General features: G+C 44.7%; 1 protein-coding gene across 1 annotated transcript in view; it reads left to right on the forward strand.

Annotated features, from left to right (window-relative positions):
• dnaaf11 (dynein axonemal assembly factor 11) overlaps positions 1-22,487 on the forward strand; it is a gene marked incomplete at both ends in the record, with an annotated part of 129,479 nt that overhangs the window by 65,084 nt on the left and 41,908 nt on the right. The window contains 3 exon segments of the mRNA XM_084327779.1: positions 11,552-11,617; positions 11,709-11,778; positions 14,682-14,777. Coding sequence (XP_084183905.1) covers positions 11,552-11,617; positions 11,709-11,778; positions 14,682-14,777 — 232 coding nt within the window.

A 22,487-nucleotide genomic window follows, 5' to 3' on the forward strand; every position in this document is an offset into this window, starting at 1 on the left:
CTGTATATAACAAGCTGCTATACTGATGTATGTATAGAATGATTATGCTATACAGTGATACAGGTATTAATAGGTATAAAAGGTGAAACGGGTATAAATATACTATATTAGTAAGCCATGCTGGCCAGTAGTAAATGGTAAATGGCTGCATTTATATAGCGCTTATCCAAAGCGCTTTACAATTTGTTCCTCACATTTTACCCAGTCACTCACACATTCACACACCGACGGCGGAGGCAACCATGCAATGTGCCAACCTGCTCATCGGGAACAGTTAGGGGTTAAGTGTCTTGCTCAAGGACACTTCGACCCTTTGCCCGGGAAGAGCGGGAATTGAACCGGGAATCTCTGGATTACCAGACGACTGCTCTACCTCCCGAGCCACTGTCGCCCCAGTAGTATAACTATTAAGAGTAGGTATGGGATATATACAGATTCATTTTTTTTACTTCGATGTGTGTGTGTGTGTGTGTGTGTGTGTGTGTGTGTGTGTGTGTGTGTGTGTGTGTGTGTGTGTGTGTGTGTGTGTGTGTGTGTGTGTGTGTGTGTGTGTGTGTGTGTGTGTGTGTGTGTGTGTGTGTGTGTGTGTGTGTGTGTGTGTGTGTGTGTGTGTGTGTGTGTGTGTGTGTGTGTGTGTGTGTGTGTGTGTGTGTGTGTGTGTGTGTGTGTGTGTGTGTGTGTGTGTGTGTGTGTGTGTGTGTGTGTGTGTGTGTGTGTGTGTGTGTGTGTGTGTGTGTGTGTGTGTGTGTGTGTGTGTGTGTGTGTGTGTGTGTGTGTGTGTGTGTGTGTGTGTGTGTGTGTGTGTGTGTGTGTGTGTGTGTGTGTGTGTGTGTGTGTGTGTGTGTGTGTGTGTGTGTGTGTGTGTGTGTGTGTGTGTGTGTGTGTGTGTGTGTGTGTGTGTGTGTGTGTGTGTGTGTGTGTGTGTGTGAGTGAGTGAGTGAGTGAGTGAGTGAGTGAGTGAGTGAGTGAGTGAGTGAGTGAGTGAGTGAGTGAGTGAGTGAGTGAGTGAGTGAGTGAGTGAGTGAGTGAGTGAGTGAGTGAGTGAGTGAGTGAGTGAGTGAGTGAGTGAGTGAGTGAGTGAGTGAGTGAGTGAGTGAGTGAGTGAGTGAGTGAGTGAGTGAGTGAGTGAGTGAGTGAGTGAGTGAGTGAGTGAGTGAGTGAGTGAGTGAGTGAGTGAGTGAGTGAGTGAGTGAGTGAGTGAGTGAGTGAGTGAGTGAGTGAGTGAGTGAGTGAGTGAGTGAGTGAGTGAGTGAGTGAGTGAGTGAGTGAGTGAGTGAGTGAGTGAGTGAGTGAGTGAGTGAGTGAGTGAGTGAGTGAGTGAGTGAGTGAGTGAGTGAGTGAGTGAGTGAGTGAGTGAGTGAGTGAGTGAGTGAGTGAGTGAGTGAGTGAGTGAGTGAGTGAGTGAGTGAGTGAGTGAGTGAGTGAGTGAGTGAGTGAGTGAGTGAGTGAGTGAGTGAGTGAGTGAGTGAGTGAGTGAGTGAGTGAGTGAGTGAGTGAGTGAGTGAGTGAGTGAGTGAGTGAGTGAGTGAGTGAGTGAGTGAGTGTGTGTGTGTGTGTGTGTGTGTGTGTGTGTGTGTGTGTGTGAGAGAGAGAGAGAGAGAGAGAGTTACCCATCCCAGTTAGGACAGCCGAATCCCAATCTTTCGCCGTCGACTAAAGACTCACTTCTTCAACCATTATCTGAAATGATAAAAAAGAAGAAAAAAAAAATCTAACCGTGACTAACCTTACTGTCATGCACTTGTCCTAATAAACTAACCTACACTGTAGCACTCAACACTTTGATGAACATTGTTACTCAGCTGATAGAGTTGTACCCTTCTTGCTGTCTTGTCGTACAGAACTTGTAAGTCGCTTTGGATAAAAGCGTCAGCTAAATGTAAGTGTGTGTGTGTGTGTGTGTGTGCGCGCACCTTGTAGAATTCCACACATAAGAAAGAAAGATACTGGGATGAATAAACAAAATAGGAAATAAAATGTAGAAATGCATGCAATACATAAATAAATATGAATCTCCATATATGAAATATAACATTTAGATAAGGTGCTACTGAGATGTTTTGGTGAGTTCTTTGTTTTTTTGTGGAAGTTGCCCTTAAAAATGCATGAACATTCACTGATAATTGGTCTGTAGTGGAGTCTACAAGGTCTACATTGCCGGACCATGTAGAATCCGGACCTTGTAGACTGACATAATTCTGTGCATAGTTTAGTCTACACAGGCCATATTTCAAATAATCAAAATCTTACTTCATTCATCTTAAACATTCTTGATTTGGGGGATTGGTAGTTCCCATGAAATCTGAAGTTGTTCAAACGACAACAGCGATCCACCTTGAATTAAATCACACAGCCGAGTGAAACCTTGTTGGATGCGTCAGTCACGAAAGGGGCTACTTAATTAATTAATCCAACCCACTTTATTTATAGAGCACATTTAAAAACAACAACGTTTACGAAAGTGCTGTACAAGTCCCACAACATAAGATAAAATTTTTTTTTTTTTTTTTTTTTTTTTTTTGAAGCTTCGAATTAAAATCGAAGCTCGGCCCCCGAAGCTTCGATTGCCAAAAAAAGCTTCGAAGGTCAGCCCTAATACAAATACTATGTATACAGGTATGTGAACAGGGATATTGCATATATTTGTAGATAAATATATATACGGTATATACACTATAATATAAATATTGTACATGGCTATCATATAGGTATGTAAACAGTAATATATGGGTAGATTATAGGATGAGGTAGGTAGTTCTATATCGTATTAGCTTCTGCTCAGCGTCAACTGCACATATCTCACTTAGTGCATATGCACTGAATAAAAACTCACAAATGCACCTTTACATACCAACATCCGTCTGGCCACACCCCATCCGCTACCTACATAAGCAGGTGTGTGGCCACACACTCGCCTCCTTCTTCACTTTCACCACAAGAGAGTGCCTGTATACCAATCACTTGACAAGGGTATTTAGCTGAAGAAAGTTGAGTTAAGTGTTCACATTGTTTCTTGCTTTTTTCTTTCTCTCATACTTTTTAAAATAAAAAAGCTAAGCTATAATGTTTACCTCGGGGGGTCACGCTAGCAACGTTACCCTTCACCAGCGATTCTCCATTTCCTCCTCTGCCGTGCGTCTTGGGGCGGGGTTGACGCCACTGTCGTGGGCGGCATCTGCGCCCGGTAGGCGTCCGGTGGATAGCTTGCCTCTCCAAGGAGCTGGTGCACCAGCGCCCTCTCCTGTGAGATGGCCTGGTTCCTGGTTCCTGCTCTGGTTCCTTTGCCGCCGGAGAGTCGTCCGTCGGAGAGTGGGCGGCCGGCTCCTCTTGTGGCGGAGGATTTGAGACGCAAGCTTTTTGCGTCTGCTCGCTCCCGTCGTAAGATGGTGGCTTGCAGACGCGAACGGCCTGGTTTCGGGGAATTGCTGGAGCCGGATGAGGATGCGTCTGCTTCTCCGTGGCCGATGGAAACTGAGGATTACATGGTAGAGGCAGATGGGTTCTTGTTCGACGCCCCGGTGGAGACATGTCCGCCTCCCGTTCAGGATAAACTGGCAGGGGGTGATATGTCTCCTTGGGGTCCCTCGTATGCTGATGTTGGGTTAGAACCTCCGACTCAGCGACGGGATGCCCTGCTATCAGCCACATCGGAATGTGGCTCTGCGATGTCCAGTAGGCCTGTTACTGTTCCGCAACTGTAAGTTACTTCCGGGGTAGGCCTGATTGGCAGCCTCAGGACGCGCAACTTTCTCTGCCGCGCGGCACGCTCCGCGGCAGCATTATGTAGATTATGTAGCAGTAATACGCCCTTTTTCACTATCCAGAAATAGCTCAATTGGCAGCGCTGCATTGGTGTGGATCCTACCGTCCGTTGCTGGCAAGTTCGATTCCCTTCAATTTTTTATTTTTATTTTTTTTATGTGCATTCGTTCGCCGTTAAGTTTAGGCATGTTAACTTTAAGCATTGTTTCGGAGTTGGTTAAGGTTAGGCATTGTTTCGGAGTTGGTTATGGTTAGAAAGGTTAAGTTTAGGCGCTGTTAAGGAGCTGGTTAAGGTTAGAGTTTGTCTTAGAGAATGGAAATATTCTTTCGGAGTTGGTTATGCCTTATGGTTAAGGTTAGGCATGGTTAAGGTTAAGGTTAAGGTTAGGCATAGTTTCGGAGTTGCTTAAGGTTAAAGAGTTAAGTTTAGGCGCTGTTAAGGAGCTGGTTAAGGTTAGAGTTTGTCTTAGAGAATGGCAATATTCTTTCGGAGTTGGTTATGCCTTATGGTTAAGGTTAGGCATGGTTAAGGTTAAGGTTAAGGTTAGGCATAGTTTCGGAGTTGCTTAAGGTTAAAGGGTTAAGTTTAGGCGCTGTTAAGGAGCTGGTTAAGGTTAGAGTTTGTCTTAGAGAATGGCAATAGACAGCCTATTTCCGCGTTGCAGCGCGAGGCAATAGACAGCCTATTTCCGCGCGACAGCTCTTAGCAGCCTCGTTGCGCGTCCTGAGGCTGCCGCGGGGCGTGGCCGCACCTGTCACGTGCCTGTCGGGGCCAATCAGGCCTACCCAGGAAGTAACTTACAGTTGCGGAACAGTAACAGGCGTCCAGTAGTCTGCCGCATGTGAGGGACGCGGGCTCGGTGGGGGAAAGTATGCAGGGGGAACTGCGTGCTTTGTTCCCCGAGCTCATGGCGCTGCCGCAGCCACTGCCTGTTCCTGTCCCTGATGATCTCATAGGTCATTTATGGCAACATCGTCCTGTGAGGGAGACAGGCGTTGTCTGCCCATTTTCCCCCTCAATGGAGGCCTACGTCCGTCAGGGACAGGTGGTCTCCCACATCACAGGCCTCACTCCCGCCTACGTGCGAGTCACGAGGGTGGTGTGTTTGGTAGAGGGTATGAAGGAGGGGGTGCCTCGGCTTACAGTCCCTCCGGGTCTCCCCGGGGTGGCAAACCCCGAGCGGCTCGTGGCAGGCGTTGCTAGGAGTGACTTTTCCCCCTATCGTTTCCCCCTGTTCCCTTCCCCGGCCCGCATATGATTTTGTCAAATAAAAAGTCCCTCCTAGGAGGGACTGTATTTTGTTACAAACGGTGTGTTTATTCTAGAGCTGGGCCGTTAACGGCGTTAACGTGCTGCGTTAACGCAATACTAGTATCGCGCGATAATATAATTAACGCATTAATCTAAAAAAAAAAAGTTTTTTTTTTTTTTTTTTTTTTTTTTTAACCTTTATTTACCCAGGGTAGGTTCGCTGAGCACAGATGCTCTTTTTCAGGAACGCCCTGCTTCACATTCACACAGTTCCATTCACACCTGGGAGCTGCCCAGTACAACCACAGTTGACACCATTGGCCACTGAGCAACTCCATAGTTCAAGTTTGAAATGCTTCTTTCTGTTTTGCTCCTGAGAGTGTGCTAGATACTGTACTGTACTGGTAATATTATTTATTTGTGTTAACTTCTGAATAAAACAACTTATTAAACACAAGTACATCTTATTGAACATTATTTTGATGAAAAAAACAGCTTTTTCAAACAGTCTGTAATGCATTTTGGAAACGGGAGATGGGCTCATGGTGTAATGGGCCACCTGGCCTGAGAAACATAAGGAGGAAAGAAAAAGTAAGGACTTACTTCTGGTCATTATTTGGGTAGAACACACATATTTTGAATGCCTTCGGCAGGTTTTTTCTTCTTCTTTTTTTAGCCATTTTAGAGGGGGGGGGGGTTCCCTGACTCCGCACCTATCACGGGCAGTTGAGTCATGGGATTCCCCCCGTCATAGAATACGTCACTGGGCACGTTTCTATTGGACGACGGCTTCCGTGAGTTTTTTACAGACCCATGTGTGGTTCTTTGTTATTGTCAAGTTGTCGGGGCAGAGCGTAGGAACTTGGTGTTCTGCTACGCTCGATGTATGTGTAACTTGAGTCTGTTGGTCACATGGCTTAATGTTACCGTGACTTTTGAATTCATGGCTCATGTGGGAAGTCTCTCTGAGGATTCCCGTCTCCTCCCTGTGGTGAGGTTGGCGGGGTGTAAAATGAAAATATTTTTTTCCTCAGCCGCGTCACATGGGATCCATGTCAGTCTGTGTTTTCTTTCTTTTTAATAAAAAGAGGAGAGGAAATGAAGCGCGACGGCTTCTTGTCGTTCTCCCAGGCGACTTGGAGGAACAATGTCTGGTGTCTTGTTAGACTATCCATTGATGTGTTTGGGTCTCGACGCGTACATAGTGCTGGCTCTGGGTGTTTCTGATAGGAATCACGCATAAGGCTGGTGCGCCTTGGTTGCTCGTTATTAAAACAGCGTTTTTATAGGGCAACTGGGATGGAGTTTTTCTCTTCCGAGCGCCAGTTTACTAGGTTTGTCTCGACGAATTCTCGTTCATATCTGGGGGATGTTAACGGAATAGATCAAAGCATATGTAGAGGGGTTTCACGCCCTTGGGGTGGGCCACTGAGCGCGGTACGAATGGGACCGTCTGGGTGGCACCCTCTATAATGTTTTAGATCGACACGCGTACCTGCCCCCCCTCCTGGAGTTGGGGATGTCGGCGTGATTAGGGCACGGGACTGGTTCTGGTCACGCTGGTCCAGGTCAGTTAACCCGTTGTCCGCCGGGGACGCATATCTTCTGTTCTGGTACCCTGAGGGACTTGTGCTTTTTTTCAGGGGGAAAAATGCCGGGTCGGCCCGGGTGTCACAGGGTTGGGTGTTATGGAGACACTGTTGTTGGGTACATGTTGTACCTTGTGCTGTCATGAAGGGGCTGGTTCTCCATTCTTTTCGCCCCTCTCTTCTCCCGCTTACGCATGGCTGAGAGGGGGCTGTTGAGGTGGTCTTTATAGAACTCCTCTGGCATCCCTGTGTGCATCCCGGTCCGCCGGGCCCGGTCCGAAGTCGTTTTCGTCGACCCGTAGGCCTGGGATAACCCCTTTTTGAAAACTGAAACACTTGTACTGCGGTATAGCCAGTGTATACCCGCAGGTGTGTTTTGGAGTTTTTTCCTGAAGGGTTATGGGAACAACCACCGCATGTTGAACCAAGAGGGTGGTTGATTCCCTGGTGTGTTGGAGCGGAGTCAACTCCCGGGTTACCCGGTTGAGTGTGCCCCTGCACGTTCATGACGTCTGCCAATCGTGTCAGCCTTCTCTGCCTCGGCCCCTCTAGAGCGTCTGGGATTTTTTGGTGGAGGCTTTGACATGGTGCTCAACAATGCCAGCATACGCCCCTTCCGCCGGGGTGCTGTTTTCAGTTGACCCCTTTGGCGCCTGTCTCGTCCGCAGTGCTCCAGGCTCGGGTCAAGTGCCTGCTGCCTGGATTGAGGGATCGGCCTCTTCTGGAGGTCATCTCCCCGGTGCGCTGCTTGCTCCCGCTGTAGTGTAGCCTCTTGAGTGCTTCGAGTTACAGCCATGCTGACTGCCTGAGTATGTCAGGGTCAGTGTGCCAGGCGGCGTGCTGGTGGGGGGAAGGGCCTGCTCTTGGATGGGCCCTGTCCGAATACGCTGGCGATGTGGGGGGCGGTGTCACTAGTGACCGCCTGGTGAGGTCTTGATGCTGTGGCGTCATTGGCCTCTCCGGGCCCCCTTTTTTCGGGGGTATCCAGTCCCTTCTGGGTCTGGGTCTTCCTTCACGCTCCGCTGCTACGGCCTTGCCACGGGGTTGAGTTTGCTCTTGACCCCGTGATTTTGGGGGCGGTAACGAGGTTTGTTCCTTCCGTTTGTTCCCTGGTGGCATGCGGGTTGTGCGTGTGCGTAGTCGTGGGGTCAAGCCACGGTCTGCTCACCCTGTGCGTTGAGTTGCTCGAGTTCCTCTTCGCACAGTCGGATCCGTTCCCTCCCGTCCTCCAATAGGGGGGGTATCCCTCCATTAGGGAGGGTCGGGGGGCTCGGTCCTCCCCGGTTCTGATGGTTGTGGGGGGCCTCAGTGCGGTACATTTGTCGAGCTTCAGCTCCCGCTCAGCTCCCGTTGTGCAGTTGACGCTGAGCGGAAGCTAATACGATATAGAACGATATGTTATGAATATAACCGTTGTTCTATGAGTATTAGTGACGCTCAGCGTCTGGGCGCCACTGCAGCCTTTGATCTTGCCTTGTGGTGAAAGATTGGGAAGGAGGCGAGTGTGTGGCCAGACACCTGCTTATGTAGGTAGCGGATGGGGTGTGGCCAGACGGATGTTGGTATGTAAAGGTGCATTTGTGAGTTTTTATTCAGTGCATATGCACTAAGTGAGATATGTGCAGTTGACGCTGAGCGTCACTAATACTCATAGAACTACGGTTATATTCATAACCTATCGTTATGATTACAGTACAAGGCAGTTGGTTCTAGTGCTCTGTAGCTCAAAGCCAGAATAACAAAAGAACATGGTACCAGTACATTTTTTATGTTCCAAGAAAAAAGGTCCCAACCTCTGCCCTCGCTGTTTCCCCTCACAGTAACTCGCTACTGTAAGTGTAATGGTTTTTTCTTCTTCTTCCAGTCCCTCGATTGCCTCATTTGGTGTCAACACTACACCAAAGTGCTTCTTCAGCAGGGCAGGTAAAAGCTGTTGGTCAGGGTGTGATTGCTACATGCATTTGATCTCTGAGTGGGTTGCCATTTCGTTGCCGTCAATGCTATGTGGAATAGTAAGGTTTTGATATTATTGCCTTATTGGCCTTTTGTGAAACATCGGATGTCGACCTTACAATGTCCCCCACCTGGGAGGACGTTTTGGTCAGAGTTACTTGTTCTGATGCCTCCCTCACAGTTGAATACCGACAACACATCCCATCATTACGGTTTTATTTTCTTGGCCCCTATTTATTTGTTTAATTGTTCCTTAATGTAAATGCATTAATCCGTGACATTTTTGGGGTTCTGAGAGTAGTTCAGTTTAAAAATTTTTATCTACTTTTTCTCCCATTTTCTATTTTTCTCCCATCCCAATTTCGTATTGTCCAATTCTACCCTCCCCTGTCTCGAACGCTGTTAGGCCATGCCTCCCACAGGCCGGCTGCAATGTGGACGAAGCCTTCCATCACGTGTCCCCTCCGGTACACAAGGAGGCAGCCGTCGCATCTTTTCACCTGTACGGCGCGATCTCTCAGCGGCGAGGGTCTGCGTGGGAGGCTCACGCCGCCCCCGTTGCTTCCTGATTCTGCTGTGCAGGCGCACCAACCGACCTGTAGGAGTCGCTGTCCACAACGTCCGATCCCCACCCCACCAGCTTCCCACCCCTAACACTGCCAATTGCGTTAGTATGAACGACCAGCCAAGCTGGTAGCAATGCCGAGAGCTGGGCTCGAACCCAGCATCTCCTGCATTAGTGGCGAGCGCCTTGCCCACTGCGCCACTTAGCCGCCCGTAGTTCAGATTTTTTGACAAACAAGATAGGGGCTTGGCAATCCAAATGCCAATTCCGATATGGACCAATCATATCCCACATGATTCAAACGTGGCGTAATGTAGAGGGGTCTTGTGCGGTTAAATGCCCGTGGCACCTCGTTTTTTCATAACCAGCAACTACTTGTTGGGCACAAACCTGTTAATATTCCTCAATGGGAGAGGAGGGGAGTTCATACTCTGGGAGATATATATGATAAAAACGGTCTTCGAGCGTTTCAGGACCTAAACGAGTTTTATGATATACCTGGCGAATCATTCTTCCTTTACCTGCAACCAAGGTCAGCGCTCAGGGCCCACAGTGTGCCGTGGGCTCAGGCGTTGCACCCACACCCTTTTTTCAGGCTTATCTGTGACAGGACAACCACAAGAGGGTTTGTCTCAGATTTGTATACACTTTTAATCAAATCCACATATAAAAAATGTACATTAGATAGTCTGGTGAGGGGACATCCCAGAGTTAGACCCTGAGTTTGACTGGGACGATGTTTGGTCAAATGTTATATTAGCTTCCCGCAACCCTAATCACCAGCAAATTCATTTAAATTATATTCATAGGACGTATCTCACACCTAGGAAGCTGTTTGTTATGGGACTGGTGGCCGACTCCTGGTGCACTTTGTGCTCTCTAAGGGCCACCGGCACTTATATGCATATGTTCTGTGATTGCCCACCAATAGCCCATTTTTGGAAATCCATAGCAACTAAACTCTCAAACATTTGTAATATATCAATTCCACTCACGGCAGCAACACTACTTCTAAACGATATATCATTACTACCAGCATCCATACAACAGAAATTTATTATTCTGGCAGGCGTTACAGCAGCCAAAAAGCTGATAGCTATGAGATGGAAAGAACCTGAGAAACTCACAATAATGAATTGGTCTCTTGACATTGCTGGATGTTATTTATTTGGAGATCTCTACTGCTCGTGTATTTGTGGTGGAACAGGCCAGTATTGAGCCACGGAGGTCAAAGGTGCAATGTAGCGGCGGAGTGGGGGTGGGATTTTGGTCCTGGGGTATCCGGCGGTCTTGGGGGGGATTGGGGGAGGAAATGTGAAATTTTTACTTAGTATTTTGTATTTATTAATTAATTTTTTAAACCTGTATTTATAATTTGTTTATTGTCTTGTCATTATTATTATTGTTGATGTCGATTGTTGTTAAAAAATTATAAAAATCGAATTGAAGAAAAAATTATTTGATAAAAAAAATCAAAGAATACTTGCTGTCACTGTATCGATATAATGTCGGCATATTACAATATATTACTGTATTGATTTCCCCCCCCACCCCTAGTATTCATATGTGCCTACCCAGATCAATGGAACTCTACTATGGTATGGTACGGTATGGTCATATGAGACACAGGCCACCTGGCTCCCCTCTATTAGCCATGGGTTTATAGTTGGTGCAAGGCCACGAAGGTCAAGGCCTTTACACAAGGGTCATCTAATTCTGAACTGTGCACACTTAAATGGTTATATCACTTTCCATAAGTGAGCAGAGTGATGTAGTTTATGGTGGCGTATTATATGTCATGTTTCCATTATTGGAAGTGGCTTGTGAAAGTCAACATACCTTGTATAACTTGTATACCTTGTGACTCTTAATGTAAAGTTAGTTGTAAAACAAAGCTATTTACAAAATTGAGAGATTGAACACTGAATAACTGGCCGCAGTTATTGAGGTCACTGCATATCATATAATCATTATTATAGTGCCAAAAAGAGGTGTTTAATAATAATAATAAATTTTATTTATATAGCGCTTTTCAAGAACCCAAAGACGCTGACAATAAGCAAAACAAAGAAGATAAGATAAAAGCGCTATATAAATGCAGCCATTTACCATTTACGCGTAAGAAACATCAGTATGAAAACACAAGAACATAAAACCACGAATAACAAGCAACAAATACAAAAGCCAGTAGGGGAGACAATCAGGGAAGTAAGGAAACCGAGGGGGTGGGGGGGTGGGAGGGACAGGAGACAGAGAAGGTATGGAAGGGGAAAGGGAGGTGGTAGGTTGGAGGAGGGTGGTTATGGGTAGGGAATGTTGTATGCTTGTGAGAACAGGTAGGTTTTGAGTTGGGATTTAAATAATGTTTGTGGTATGTTGACTATGTGTTTCAATGTCTTGTCCTAATTGCAACAACATCATCATCCGTAGGCTGGAGTTCTCTCTGATGGATGATGTGGACCACAACACGATTGCCCTAGACCTGGCGGTGTACAGGTAGGCCTGTCCAGCACATTATCCCAAACACTTCTGGTGGTTCTACAGATACCACCAAGTAAACAGACATTCCCCCTGATTCCACTTATAGACACATGGACACGTCTTTGCTGGATGTTGATGTTCAGCCGACATACGTCAAAGTGATCGTCAAAGGGAAGGTACGTACTTAAGTTTTCAATTCAACAATTTTGGAATCTCAAGGCAGTGGAAACCGTTAGCATATAGAAGCTCCTCACTTAACACTTTGAGTGCCAGCAGGGGGGCGCACGATTTATCGCTTGAATGCCAGCCATTTGAGACTGATTTTCCGATATTTCATGATTTTCGTGGAGCTATTTCTATATTATATTATGTGTCTAATACGCCCGTCGCTTATCAATGACTTGCTTGCAGTCAACATGTACGAAACGTATTGTTTTTTCATCGGTACATTTCCGTTTTATACCATTTTGAAAAACGCTCGTTTTTGGAAATTTCCAGAAAAAAAAAAAAGATTCTGTGATAAACGCCCTTTAGTGGAATACAAAAAACACGTTCTCATTTTTCGGCCTATTTATGAATCGTTTTCAAATAAACGCTAGATTATCGATAGTATATGTGTACTTATGCACGCTAGAGAAGCGGGCTGAAAAATCCATTATCTATTTCCTGGTCAGCACACACACACACACACACACACATACACATATAGGGGACACGTTGAGATATATGTGAAAAAAAACTCTGATTACCCCAAGACTGGTAAAATAAAATAAATAAAAATAAAATCAGATGTTCTCCAAAAAGATTATTCCAATTCCTGATCGCCATTCCAAATATCGATCGCGTTTATTGATCCAACGCTGGGTACTCGAAACACATAATCCACGCTGTTCTGAGGGTCCACAATGAATCCGATCGGCTCGGGTTACATGTCTGAGAAGTAAAATGTGGATTCCGGATTTTTCTTTTCTCATCCATTTTCATTGAGTCCAATCCAATGCGTGCATTACCATCCGGGAGACGATAGGGGGCGGTATTTTCCCTGTACGAGCTCAGAGACAGTGGTAACGTGAGGCTAGATTGATGAAAAATGAATGGAAATCGCTAATAAAAGAAATAACGATTAAATAATGAGATTTCTCATCCTTGCCACTCAACGCATGGCATGAACTAACAAGATTTCTCGTGGCTGGCACTCAAAGTGTTAACAAATGTGACAGAGGTGTTTATTATTTTTATTATTATTATTATTATTATTATTATTATTATTATTATTATTATTATTATTATTATTATTATTATTATTATTATTATTATTATTATTATTATTATTATTATTATTATTATTATTATGTTTACATTCTCTAAAAACTGAGTAACTTCTCAGAAACAATACGCATAATATTTTAATTTACTGTGGTGAGGGGTGGGGGGGGGGGGATTCTCACTTTTGCTGAGTGTGTATGGCCTTGACATGTCCAGCAGCTACTCCTACTGTAGTCTGCAGCAGGCGACGCTAGGCACACTGCCAGACAGCCGTCGTGGCCGAGCTGTTTGGATTACACTCAGACTGATGGCAGACTGGCCATCATTTAGCAGGTGGTAAACCTGTGAGGTGCAACTGCAACATCTTTCTTTCACTTTCAACATGTCAAAACAAGTGCCAAGTCTGTCTCTCGTGTAGCATTTCTGCTCTATTATTAACTGATTTTTAATATGGGGATTTTTTTCAACAGTGGGAGTGATCATTTGATACAGGCTACTTTCTAGTCATGAAGATGCCGTTTAGCTCCTGAGTCGGGAGCAAAATTACCACAGTGGTGGAACCTAAAGCTGCCGATAAATACCGTCATAAGTTGCTGAACCTTCAAACTTGTTTTATAACTTTTTTTATTTACATATTTCATAGACCCCTGATAAAGGACTAAAGGACTTCTCCTTGCATTTAATGGGGGGGGGGGGGGGGGGGGGGATTTATCGCCTCTACAGCGAAGTAATTTTCTTGCCTATGTGAAAACATTCTCTCCCAAGATGGCAGCCCTCCGTCATAGCTCACATTAGTCAGCGTTGTGCGTTTATCTCCAGGTGTCTGGCCCATATTTTCCTCTGCGCTTCGAGGGGGAGAAAGTGTTGACAGGCTTTTAATCTCCCACAAGCAGGGCCAGCGTGACCTTTAAGCTTGATTAAACAGCTGTTTGGTCGGCTGTAAATCCACAGAAGTGTATAATTGACCTGTCTCAAACCCTGCCCCTTTTCTTGATCCTCCAATCACAACTGTCGCTTACCTCGGACAAACCAAGTTTGTCCGAGGTAAGCGACAGTTGTGATTGGAGGATCAAGAAAAGGGGCAGGGTTTTGAGACAGGTCCATTGTATTTCTTTATTTCTTTTTTGTTTGTGTTTCCTTTTACCCTTCGACAAACACATTGTACAGGGTGTACAGGGTGGAAGTGAGCCAGCATTTAGAGGAGTTCCTCAGCAGCACCTCAGCCTGGTGGCCTCTGCTCTGGGCCCGGTCCTGGATGCTATGGCATCACTTCAAGCTGTTACCTGTATTTATGGGTCAGCGTTATTGGACCGGGGGGGAATGATTTATTCTGTGATACATCAACTTGGGCATGATGGAAACCTTTAAAATTCTCCTCTTAATGTGAACTCATTTAGGGGGGAGCTGGTTGTATATCAAGTCCACTTTGCAGTTCAGTGACCTGTAACTCGTTGACAGCCACAGGCGATCATACTCGGTAGGGGCCTGACTGTAGTTTTGGACTTATCTTCTTTTATCTTCTTATATTCTGTACTCATAGAGTAGCTCCCCCCCCCCAAAATAAAATAAAATAAACTGCAATAGTATTTTACCAAAATCTATCGTTTCCCTTTTGGTGGAGTTTAGGTGCAGTTCTCACTCACTCTTGAGCTATTTCTGGTAACCCCCCCCCCTTTACTCTTCCTGGAGAAGCGTACCTATAAAAAGACCAGCTAATGATTAAAGTAATTTGACATACTGGAGACACTTGTCAGGGCACAATCGGGGGCATTAATCTCGCTAATTAAAGTTGTGAATAATTTAAACACTGCAGATATTTCAGCTGGTCCTGCCCAGTGAAGTGAGGCCTGACAGCTCCACAGCCCAGAGGTCCCAAACCACGGGTCACTTGGTCCTCACGATGCCCAAGGTACGTACATTTTTATAGGATTCTATCACATTTTCATAACAATAGCGAATATTACTTACCCTGCGCCGTTTTCATTGAGGTTTCTTACAAATTAACAATGTTTTATTTGTCCTTTATACGCGGATTATCATTAAAATCTTAAATTGTACCATATGTTCCCCTTTAGACAACAAACATAACGTTAACGCCACACTTTTGTTAAAATAATTAGTTTACCATTCGCGGTCACTGTACTGAGGTTGCATTAATAGTTTACCGCTGTTCAGATCGCGTCAAAGAATAGACGCGTCCCAGTGACCTGTGACCTGTGCTAAAGGTCTTGGGAAATGTAGTTTTCAACATTTTCACCTTTTAATTTTAAACCAATGCTGCCATCTACTGACAACAGAAAGTGTTGTGTATCGTCAACTTGAGAGGCTACCCTCGCACTTCCGTAAACACCGTCGCCAAAACACATTCTAGAGATTCCCACTTTTTACTGGGAATGGGTCCCAGACAATAAGAGTGACTGAGATTGGTCTACGTTCCGTTACTTTTCCACAATAATGCAGAGGGACTTCTTTAAATCAAGTCAAGTGTTCCTTTATTAATCCCCTTGGGGGAAATCCAGGCATCATAGTAGCACAGGGGGGGGGGGGGAGGAGGAGAGGTACAGGCAGGAAAAAAGATAATAATATAAATAGTAATAATAATATAAAATAATACTATATAATATAAATAATAATATCAAGGTAAAAAAAAAAGAGCGTACAACTAATGAAAGAAAACACTGATTGACTAAGAGGGGACAGATCAACCTTTCAGTTACAAGGTGATCTCTTAACCATTAGGCCAGTGGTTCTCAAACTTCTTCATGTCTCATATTGATACACATTTGGCCACGGACTGCCATTTAACCCATTGTCGTGTGGCAGTGAAAGGGTTAATTTGATTTGGTCTCAGGGACCCCCATATGAGAAGATATTTGTTATATATGACTTAGTCCATAATTCCATAACTGTCTATACTGTCGGTGGGCAGTTAACATTGGAGCGAAACCTACACTAAAAAAATTATGTTTTTTAACGGGAAATTCACTGTATTATTTTACAGATTACTTTTGTTTTTCTACTTTAACCCTTTCTCTGCCACGCTTATATCCATCCTTATACCATCCTCTGCCAGCTCTATTTGTCTATGGAGATGTTCCCCTTCTTTGCAGGGCTATAACTTTTTAAATTGTATTGCTAAATTGACATTACTATGGCCCATTCAATGTCAAGTATCTATCGTTTAGGATGTAGCAACGTTCTACTTTTTCATTTACATATTCATACTAAAAGACGGTCTAAAGTATAAATATGTTTTTATCGTTTTCTGCAGCATTCTGCAGAACGTGAGTTATAGCCCTAAATACATATATTAGATCATCAAATGTAGTTTGATACCGATTGACGTCAGATAAAAAATTTCAATTGTACCAAGGTCCTACACGTCATGCCTCATCATCTGCTGGTGACCGGAGGGGGGGGGGTTTATAAGTCCGTGGCCGACGTTAAATCATTTATTTAGTATGGGTGATATGTTGATCGGAGCAGTGTGTATGTATAAGAATAATCAAACACGCTGAAACTCACCGCAGCTTCCTCGTAGCGTTGGGCGATCAGCGTGGAGCAGAAAATTCGCTATTATGGGATGTCGATCTAGTTGGTCCAGTTCCAGGTTGTATAATACTATATACGTCCAAATCATGTTGTTTATCGAGTTATTGGCAACGGATCGCTATCCAGTGTATCAAGCTGGAGTCCTGCTAGCGATAGCGAGTGGCCGGAAGAAATATGGGTGAGCACCACTTCCGGTGCGTCACTTCCGGTTTTGGCGATTCGCCGATCGGCCACCAGATGGCGGTCTTGAACCGTTGGAGAGTTGAGAGGAGATCAACAGCAAGTCTCAAGTCTCTGTGGGTGAAATATGATTGCCATGACAGATTTTTTAAATATTGATCTCAAAGACGCTGTACGACGTCATTGGCAGATTAAGCATGGCGAGCAATGACGTCTAAAGTCGTCCTTGGCGATTAAAGGGTTAAGTGTAAATGCCATAAACATACAGTAAATGACCTTTGATCAAAATATTAACCAAATCAAAATCAAATCAAATGTATTTGTAAGGCCCGACAACACACGTTAACACTTTTGCGGCCACTGGGATGAGTCTAATTAATCTCAAGAGGACCGGGATATGTAAACAGACGTGGGGCTGTTTGTAGAGCTAAATCTATACTTTATAGTATTGCTATCTGTCCATTCTCATTGTGAATTGAGACCATAAACCGTCCCTTAAAAATGGCTTAAAGAAAAAAAAAACCATCAATACGTTCTCATTTTATAGCGCCGTGAATATAAGCATTATACCGGATTTGGTCTAGTATATTTCCTGGAAGCCGAGATAATGGGCTAATAGCTAATAACTTTAAATCCAATGGCATTTCGGTTATAGATACGCTCCAGTTAAAACTCAAACTGCATATGATCGGCACGATCCTCACGCATGTATGCATGAAAGGGGGGGGGGCGGGGGACGTCGTTTCTGATGATTGATTACCAATAACCGCGTTAGCCTCATAGGCCGAACGCCTGGATGGCTATCAAAACAAGGCCCGATCGGGATGTACTTTACGTGAAAAAGATCTTACCGTGGTCCGGTGGTATCCCCCCGAGCATTTCCCCGTTATCGATCGCCATCTGGTAGATCGATATGTCCATTGGCTGATGATAAATCCCCTTATTGCATGGTGAAATCTGCGATGCAAAACGTAATCCAAGCTACAGGCTGCAGATCCAGAATCGAGCTAACACAAAACTCCATTGAAAGTAAAAAAAAAAAGAGTCCACCGTTCGGCCACAGGGAACACTGCATTATTGCGATAGCGCCCCTAAGAGGATCTGGCCGGTATTACACCTTCTCGAATTCAAAGAGTAGGGTATATCTGCAGTGCCGCTCGGCGACCTTGAATAGGTTATTAAAATGGAATAAAATCAATAACAACTTGCCACAGATTTATCCGTGCTTCTGTCCACAACGGGTGGAATCGAAACACGGATATATACGTTGTTCGTCCCCATTGTGTTAATGTCCCCATGGGCCGGACACGTCTTTTAAACAAGTCAAGAACATAACAAAAACACCATAAAGTCAATTATTTTTTTTAAATAAATGCAACACTCCCAGACATACCCCAGGTAAGGGGTAAGGAAAAACTCACTAAAACCTAGCAAAAACAAAAAAATGCACCACAGGCAATGTGGAGGAGAGAAACCTTAGAAGGGCCATTCAAGGGGGGATCTCCCTTCTTAGATGTCTGTGATAGTAGTGTTGCAGTAAAACAGGCGAACAGTTGGTAAGCATGCACTCATATGTGTAGTGAAACACAGATAAGTGCATGCGTACATTGCGATAGCAACTGAACATTTTGAAAGATTAAAGATAGAGCTGATAGCGGATCTATTTGAGGCAAAGGGGCGGCGCAGAGAGGGTTCCATCCTCCCGGTCATCACTCCGAGACAGCCACTCACAGGGAGACAGGCGTTAGACAGTTTGCGTGATTGTATTTTTTTTTTTTTTATTATTTTTTAAACAAACGCATAAACAAACATGACAACACACGATAAGATATACAAGCATTAGTTGTCAGTGCACATCCAATGAAATCACATTTTAGTTAATTGTCTTATATAGGATATACCCCTAATACCTGTTATCTAAAAACCTACACACATATGCTCCAGCTCGAACCCCCCCCTCCCGGACCCCACCTTGGGTAGTACCTCCATTATCCCTCGCACCTAACCAGACACTACCATTATAAGCTAGTTTTTATTCTCTCCACCACTTCTAACCACATTGACATTTTGGATTCATTGAGACCCAGAATTCTTGCTGTAGATATTTCTTGATAAATCACATCGAGATATGTAAGAAACCAAACTTTCCGGCACATTTTTTCCGGTTGAAACCAGCGTGATGCGATCAGCTTTTTAGCTACTGTGATACCCGATAAAACCAATCTCTTTAGCTGTGGATTTACTGCAAACTCAAAAACATCATTCAATAGTAATACCGAGGGGTGTACAGGTATATTCCAAGATACGAGTTTTGATAATTGTTGGGTCACATCTTTCCAGAATGTCTTAACTGGTGGGCAGTCCCAATACATGTGCATAAATGTCCCTTCGTCCCCATTTGTACATTGGGAGCATTTGGAGTCTTGTTTAAGACCCATTCTGCTCAGTCTTATAGGAGTCAAGTATGTCCTGTGAATACAGTTAAGATTGATTTGTTGATGGTCCGGGTTCCTTGATGTAAGTCGGACATTTGCCCAGGCTCCTTGCCAATCAAAGTCATTTTCCAGGTCTGGTATATCCCTCCTCCAGGCAGAGTCTAGTTGGAGGGTCTCATACGAGGACGTTAGTAATTGATGATAAAAATCTGAAACAAAACCTCTCGATGTCTCTCTTTCATAGAAGAATTTGTGGTATCTGTGGTGTTCAATTGGTATGTCTAATGGAACACCGTGAGACTTCAAACATAGCCGTAACTGTATGTAAAAAAGCCATGTGGACTTGGTGAGATTACATTTTTTGCATATTTCTCCATAACTACAAAAACCCTGTTTGTTAAAAACATCCCCTAATGAGTGTATGCCTTGCTCTTCCCATATAGGGAATCTTATATGTCGTTTTTCAATTAAGAGTGCATTGTTATTGAATAAGGGAGTATGATTGTGCCATTTATGTGGGTTAGGATTTTTTTTTTGTGTTTCACGCCATATCCGGATCGCATGAGTAATTATGGGGCCAAATTTCCGTTCACAGTGCTTGATTGGTAGTTTAGTGTATGCTATGTCCTCTACAGTTTGCGTGATTGTGATGGGCGGACATAGCAATAGATACAAGTGGTAAGCATATATGTGAATAGAATAGATATATGTAGTAAGCATATTGTGAGGGCTGGAAAGGACTGCATGCTGCCCAACGAGGGGGCGTGCCTCTTTTCTGCTTCACGCACCTGAGAGGAGTTTGCAATCAGCTCGGATGAGAGTACAAGTATTGCAGACTCCCTTCCACTCCTGGTCGGGTCATCTTGTTGCTACCATCCACCTTCCTTCCTGGAGTGGGACATCGTCTTCGCTCTCTAGACTTCCACAGGAGGATCCCTATGTTCTCACTCCAGACGTCGTACCATTCCACATGGCTACCATCTACCGCCGCGTCTCTGGGGTGTGATGTCGTGCCGGCTACTTCCCTACTCCCTCTTCATGGACCTCGTTCCTGGGGTGAGGCTTGCCATCGCTCTCTATTGTTCCACGGGAGGATGCCTATGTTCTCACTCCATTCCCCTTGGACCCCCTGTTTGCTGCGTTGCCCGTCGGCAGCGTTCTGGTCGGGAGGATGCCCGTGTTCTAGAAGATTCCTGTGTACTTTTTGCCTGTGTTCTAGAAGATTTCCTGTGTACTTTTTTGCCTGTGTTCTAGAGGATTCCTGCCTGTTCGCCCTTTAAAGGCACTGTGCCGCATTTTTTGTGTTCATGGACTTTAGTGTTTTTCCCCCCTTAAAGGGTCAGTGCCGCTTTTTTGTGTATAATAAATCATGCCCTTGTTTTGGCTAACTCTGATTACCTGTCCTTAACACATATTATGTGAATAGAATAGAAGTACTTAACCCAGCAATGAACTCCACGTCTAAACCACGTTGACAGACCACGGACAGAAGACGGTAAGAAGCTGATCCATGGCCTCGGTGGTGCACGTAGAACAGTCACTGCAATCTTGGTCAGGACCCCGAGACATCCACCACCTTGGTCAGCACTACGAGACAGCCACTCAGAGAGATGGGGGGGGGGGGGGGGGTTGGGACAGGGGTTAGAGAGTTCCCATGTTTGTAGTGGGTGGAGATGGAGCAATAAATACATGTAGTGAGCATATGCATACATGGTGACAGTAGAATCATAGTATATAAGAAAATTGTGAAATTGAGTAATAGATAGAACTACTGCAAGTGTATGTATACAGTATGAGATACAAGACAATAGCTCAGGGCCGTATGCCCCGGGGGGCAGGAGAAGCCACTCAGAAGGTTCAGCACTGCAGGCCAGACAGAAGGCGGTATGAAGCTGTTCCATGGGACCGGTTGAGACAGAGACAGCGGTTAAAAAGGTTCTCCCATGTCTGCAGAAAAGCAGACATGGGAGCAAATAGACATCCTAACTAAACTAGACAGATTAATCTAAGGGTCAGTCCCCGACCAGGTGAGGTCAGGGTAGGTTGAAGGAGAGAGAGAAAAGATGGGTCTTAAAGGATAACTCCAACATTTTGGGAAATTAGCTTATTTAACATCTTCCCTGGAGTTAGACAAGAAGATACATACCTTTTTTGTCTCTGTGCGTGCATTTAGCTTAGGGAACAGACGCTCCGTTAGCATAGCTTAGCTTCATCACTGGAAGTGAGGCGGGACAGTATCCCGACGTTCCCTACAGGTTTGTTGATATTCTCATTCCTTCAAAGGATCTGAACCGATTGAAGTTTATGGATACCATGACTTAAAATCCTCTTACCTTGACGATTAAAAGCCTCCCCAATTTAGAAAACAGTAATCCAATGGCTGGTATTGATATACTGCACGCTAACGGAGCTAACCAGCAACCGGACACTCAAGCAGATAACGAGAGCTATGACTTCCTTTCTGGGGGGTTTCAAAATAAAAGAGCGACGTCTATAGCAGCGGAAAACGTTTATTTTGTACATTATCTAACGTTAACACGAACCTAAACTAACGTTACAACTAACCTAAAGTTAGTTTAGGTTCGTGTTAACGTTAGATAATGTACAAAATAAACGTTTTCCGCTGCTATAAACGTTGCACTTTTATTTTGAAAACCCCAGAAAGGAAGTCATTATATTTGCTTGACACATCCTGTTCTGCGTTAGCTCCGGTTAGCTCCGAGCGTCCACTAGTTAGTAGTATATTATCAATACCAGCCATTGGATTACTGTTTTCTAAATTGGGGAGGCTTTTAATCGTCAAGGTAAGAGGATTTTAAGTCATGGAATCCATAAACTTCAATTGGTTCAGATCCTTTGAAGGAATGAGAATATCAACAAACCTGTAGGGAACGTCGGGGTACTGTCCCGCCTCACTTCCAGTGATGAAGCTAAGCTATGCTAACGGAGCGTCTGTTCCCTAAGCCAATATGCACGCACAGAGACAAAAAAGGTATGTATCTTCTTGTCTAACTCCAGGGAAGATGTTAAATAAGCTAATTTCCCAAAATGTTGGAGTTATCCTTTAAGCAGGGATTTAAAAGCTTTGACAGAGCAGGCGCCCCTGACGACGGCAGGTAAGGGAGCGCGGTAGACAAAGGCTCTGTGGCCGGCGGATTTATTTTTAACCCTAGGAATCGATCGAAGCCCCGCATTTTGTGAGCGCAGAGCACGAGCGGGCGACTATCGAGAGATGAGATAGGATAGATAGAGCGGTGCGAGCCCATTAAACATTTTGTAGGTGAGGAGTAGCACTTTAAAGTCAGATCGGGCTTGAATAGGAAGCCAGTGTAAGGCGGACAAAACTGGTGTGATGTGATCAAATTTTCTAGTTTTAGTTAGTATCTGTGCAGCCGCATTTTGCACAAGTTGAAGATTTTTGATGCTTGAATTAGGTAGGCCTGAAAAAAGTG

This window comes from Notolepis coatsorum (genome assembly GCF_963971535.1).
Source record: "Notolepis coatsorum genome assembly, chromosome: 13".
NCBI classification, from domain to species: Eukaryota; Metazoa; Chordata; class Actinopteri; order Aulopiformes; family Paralepididae; genus Notolepis; species Notolepis coatsorum.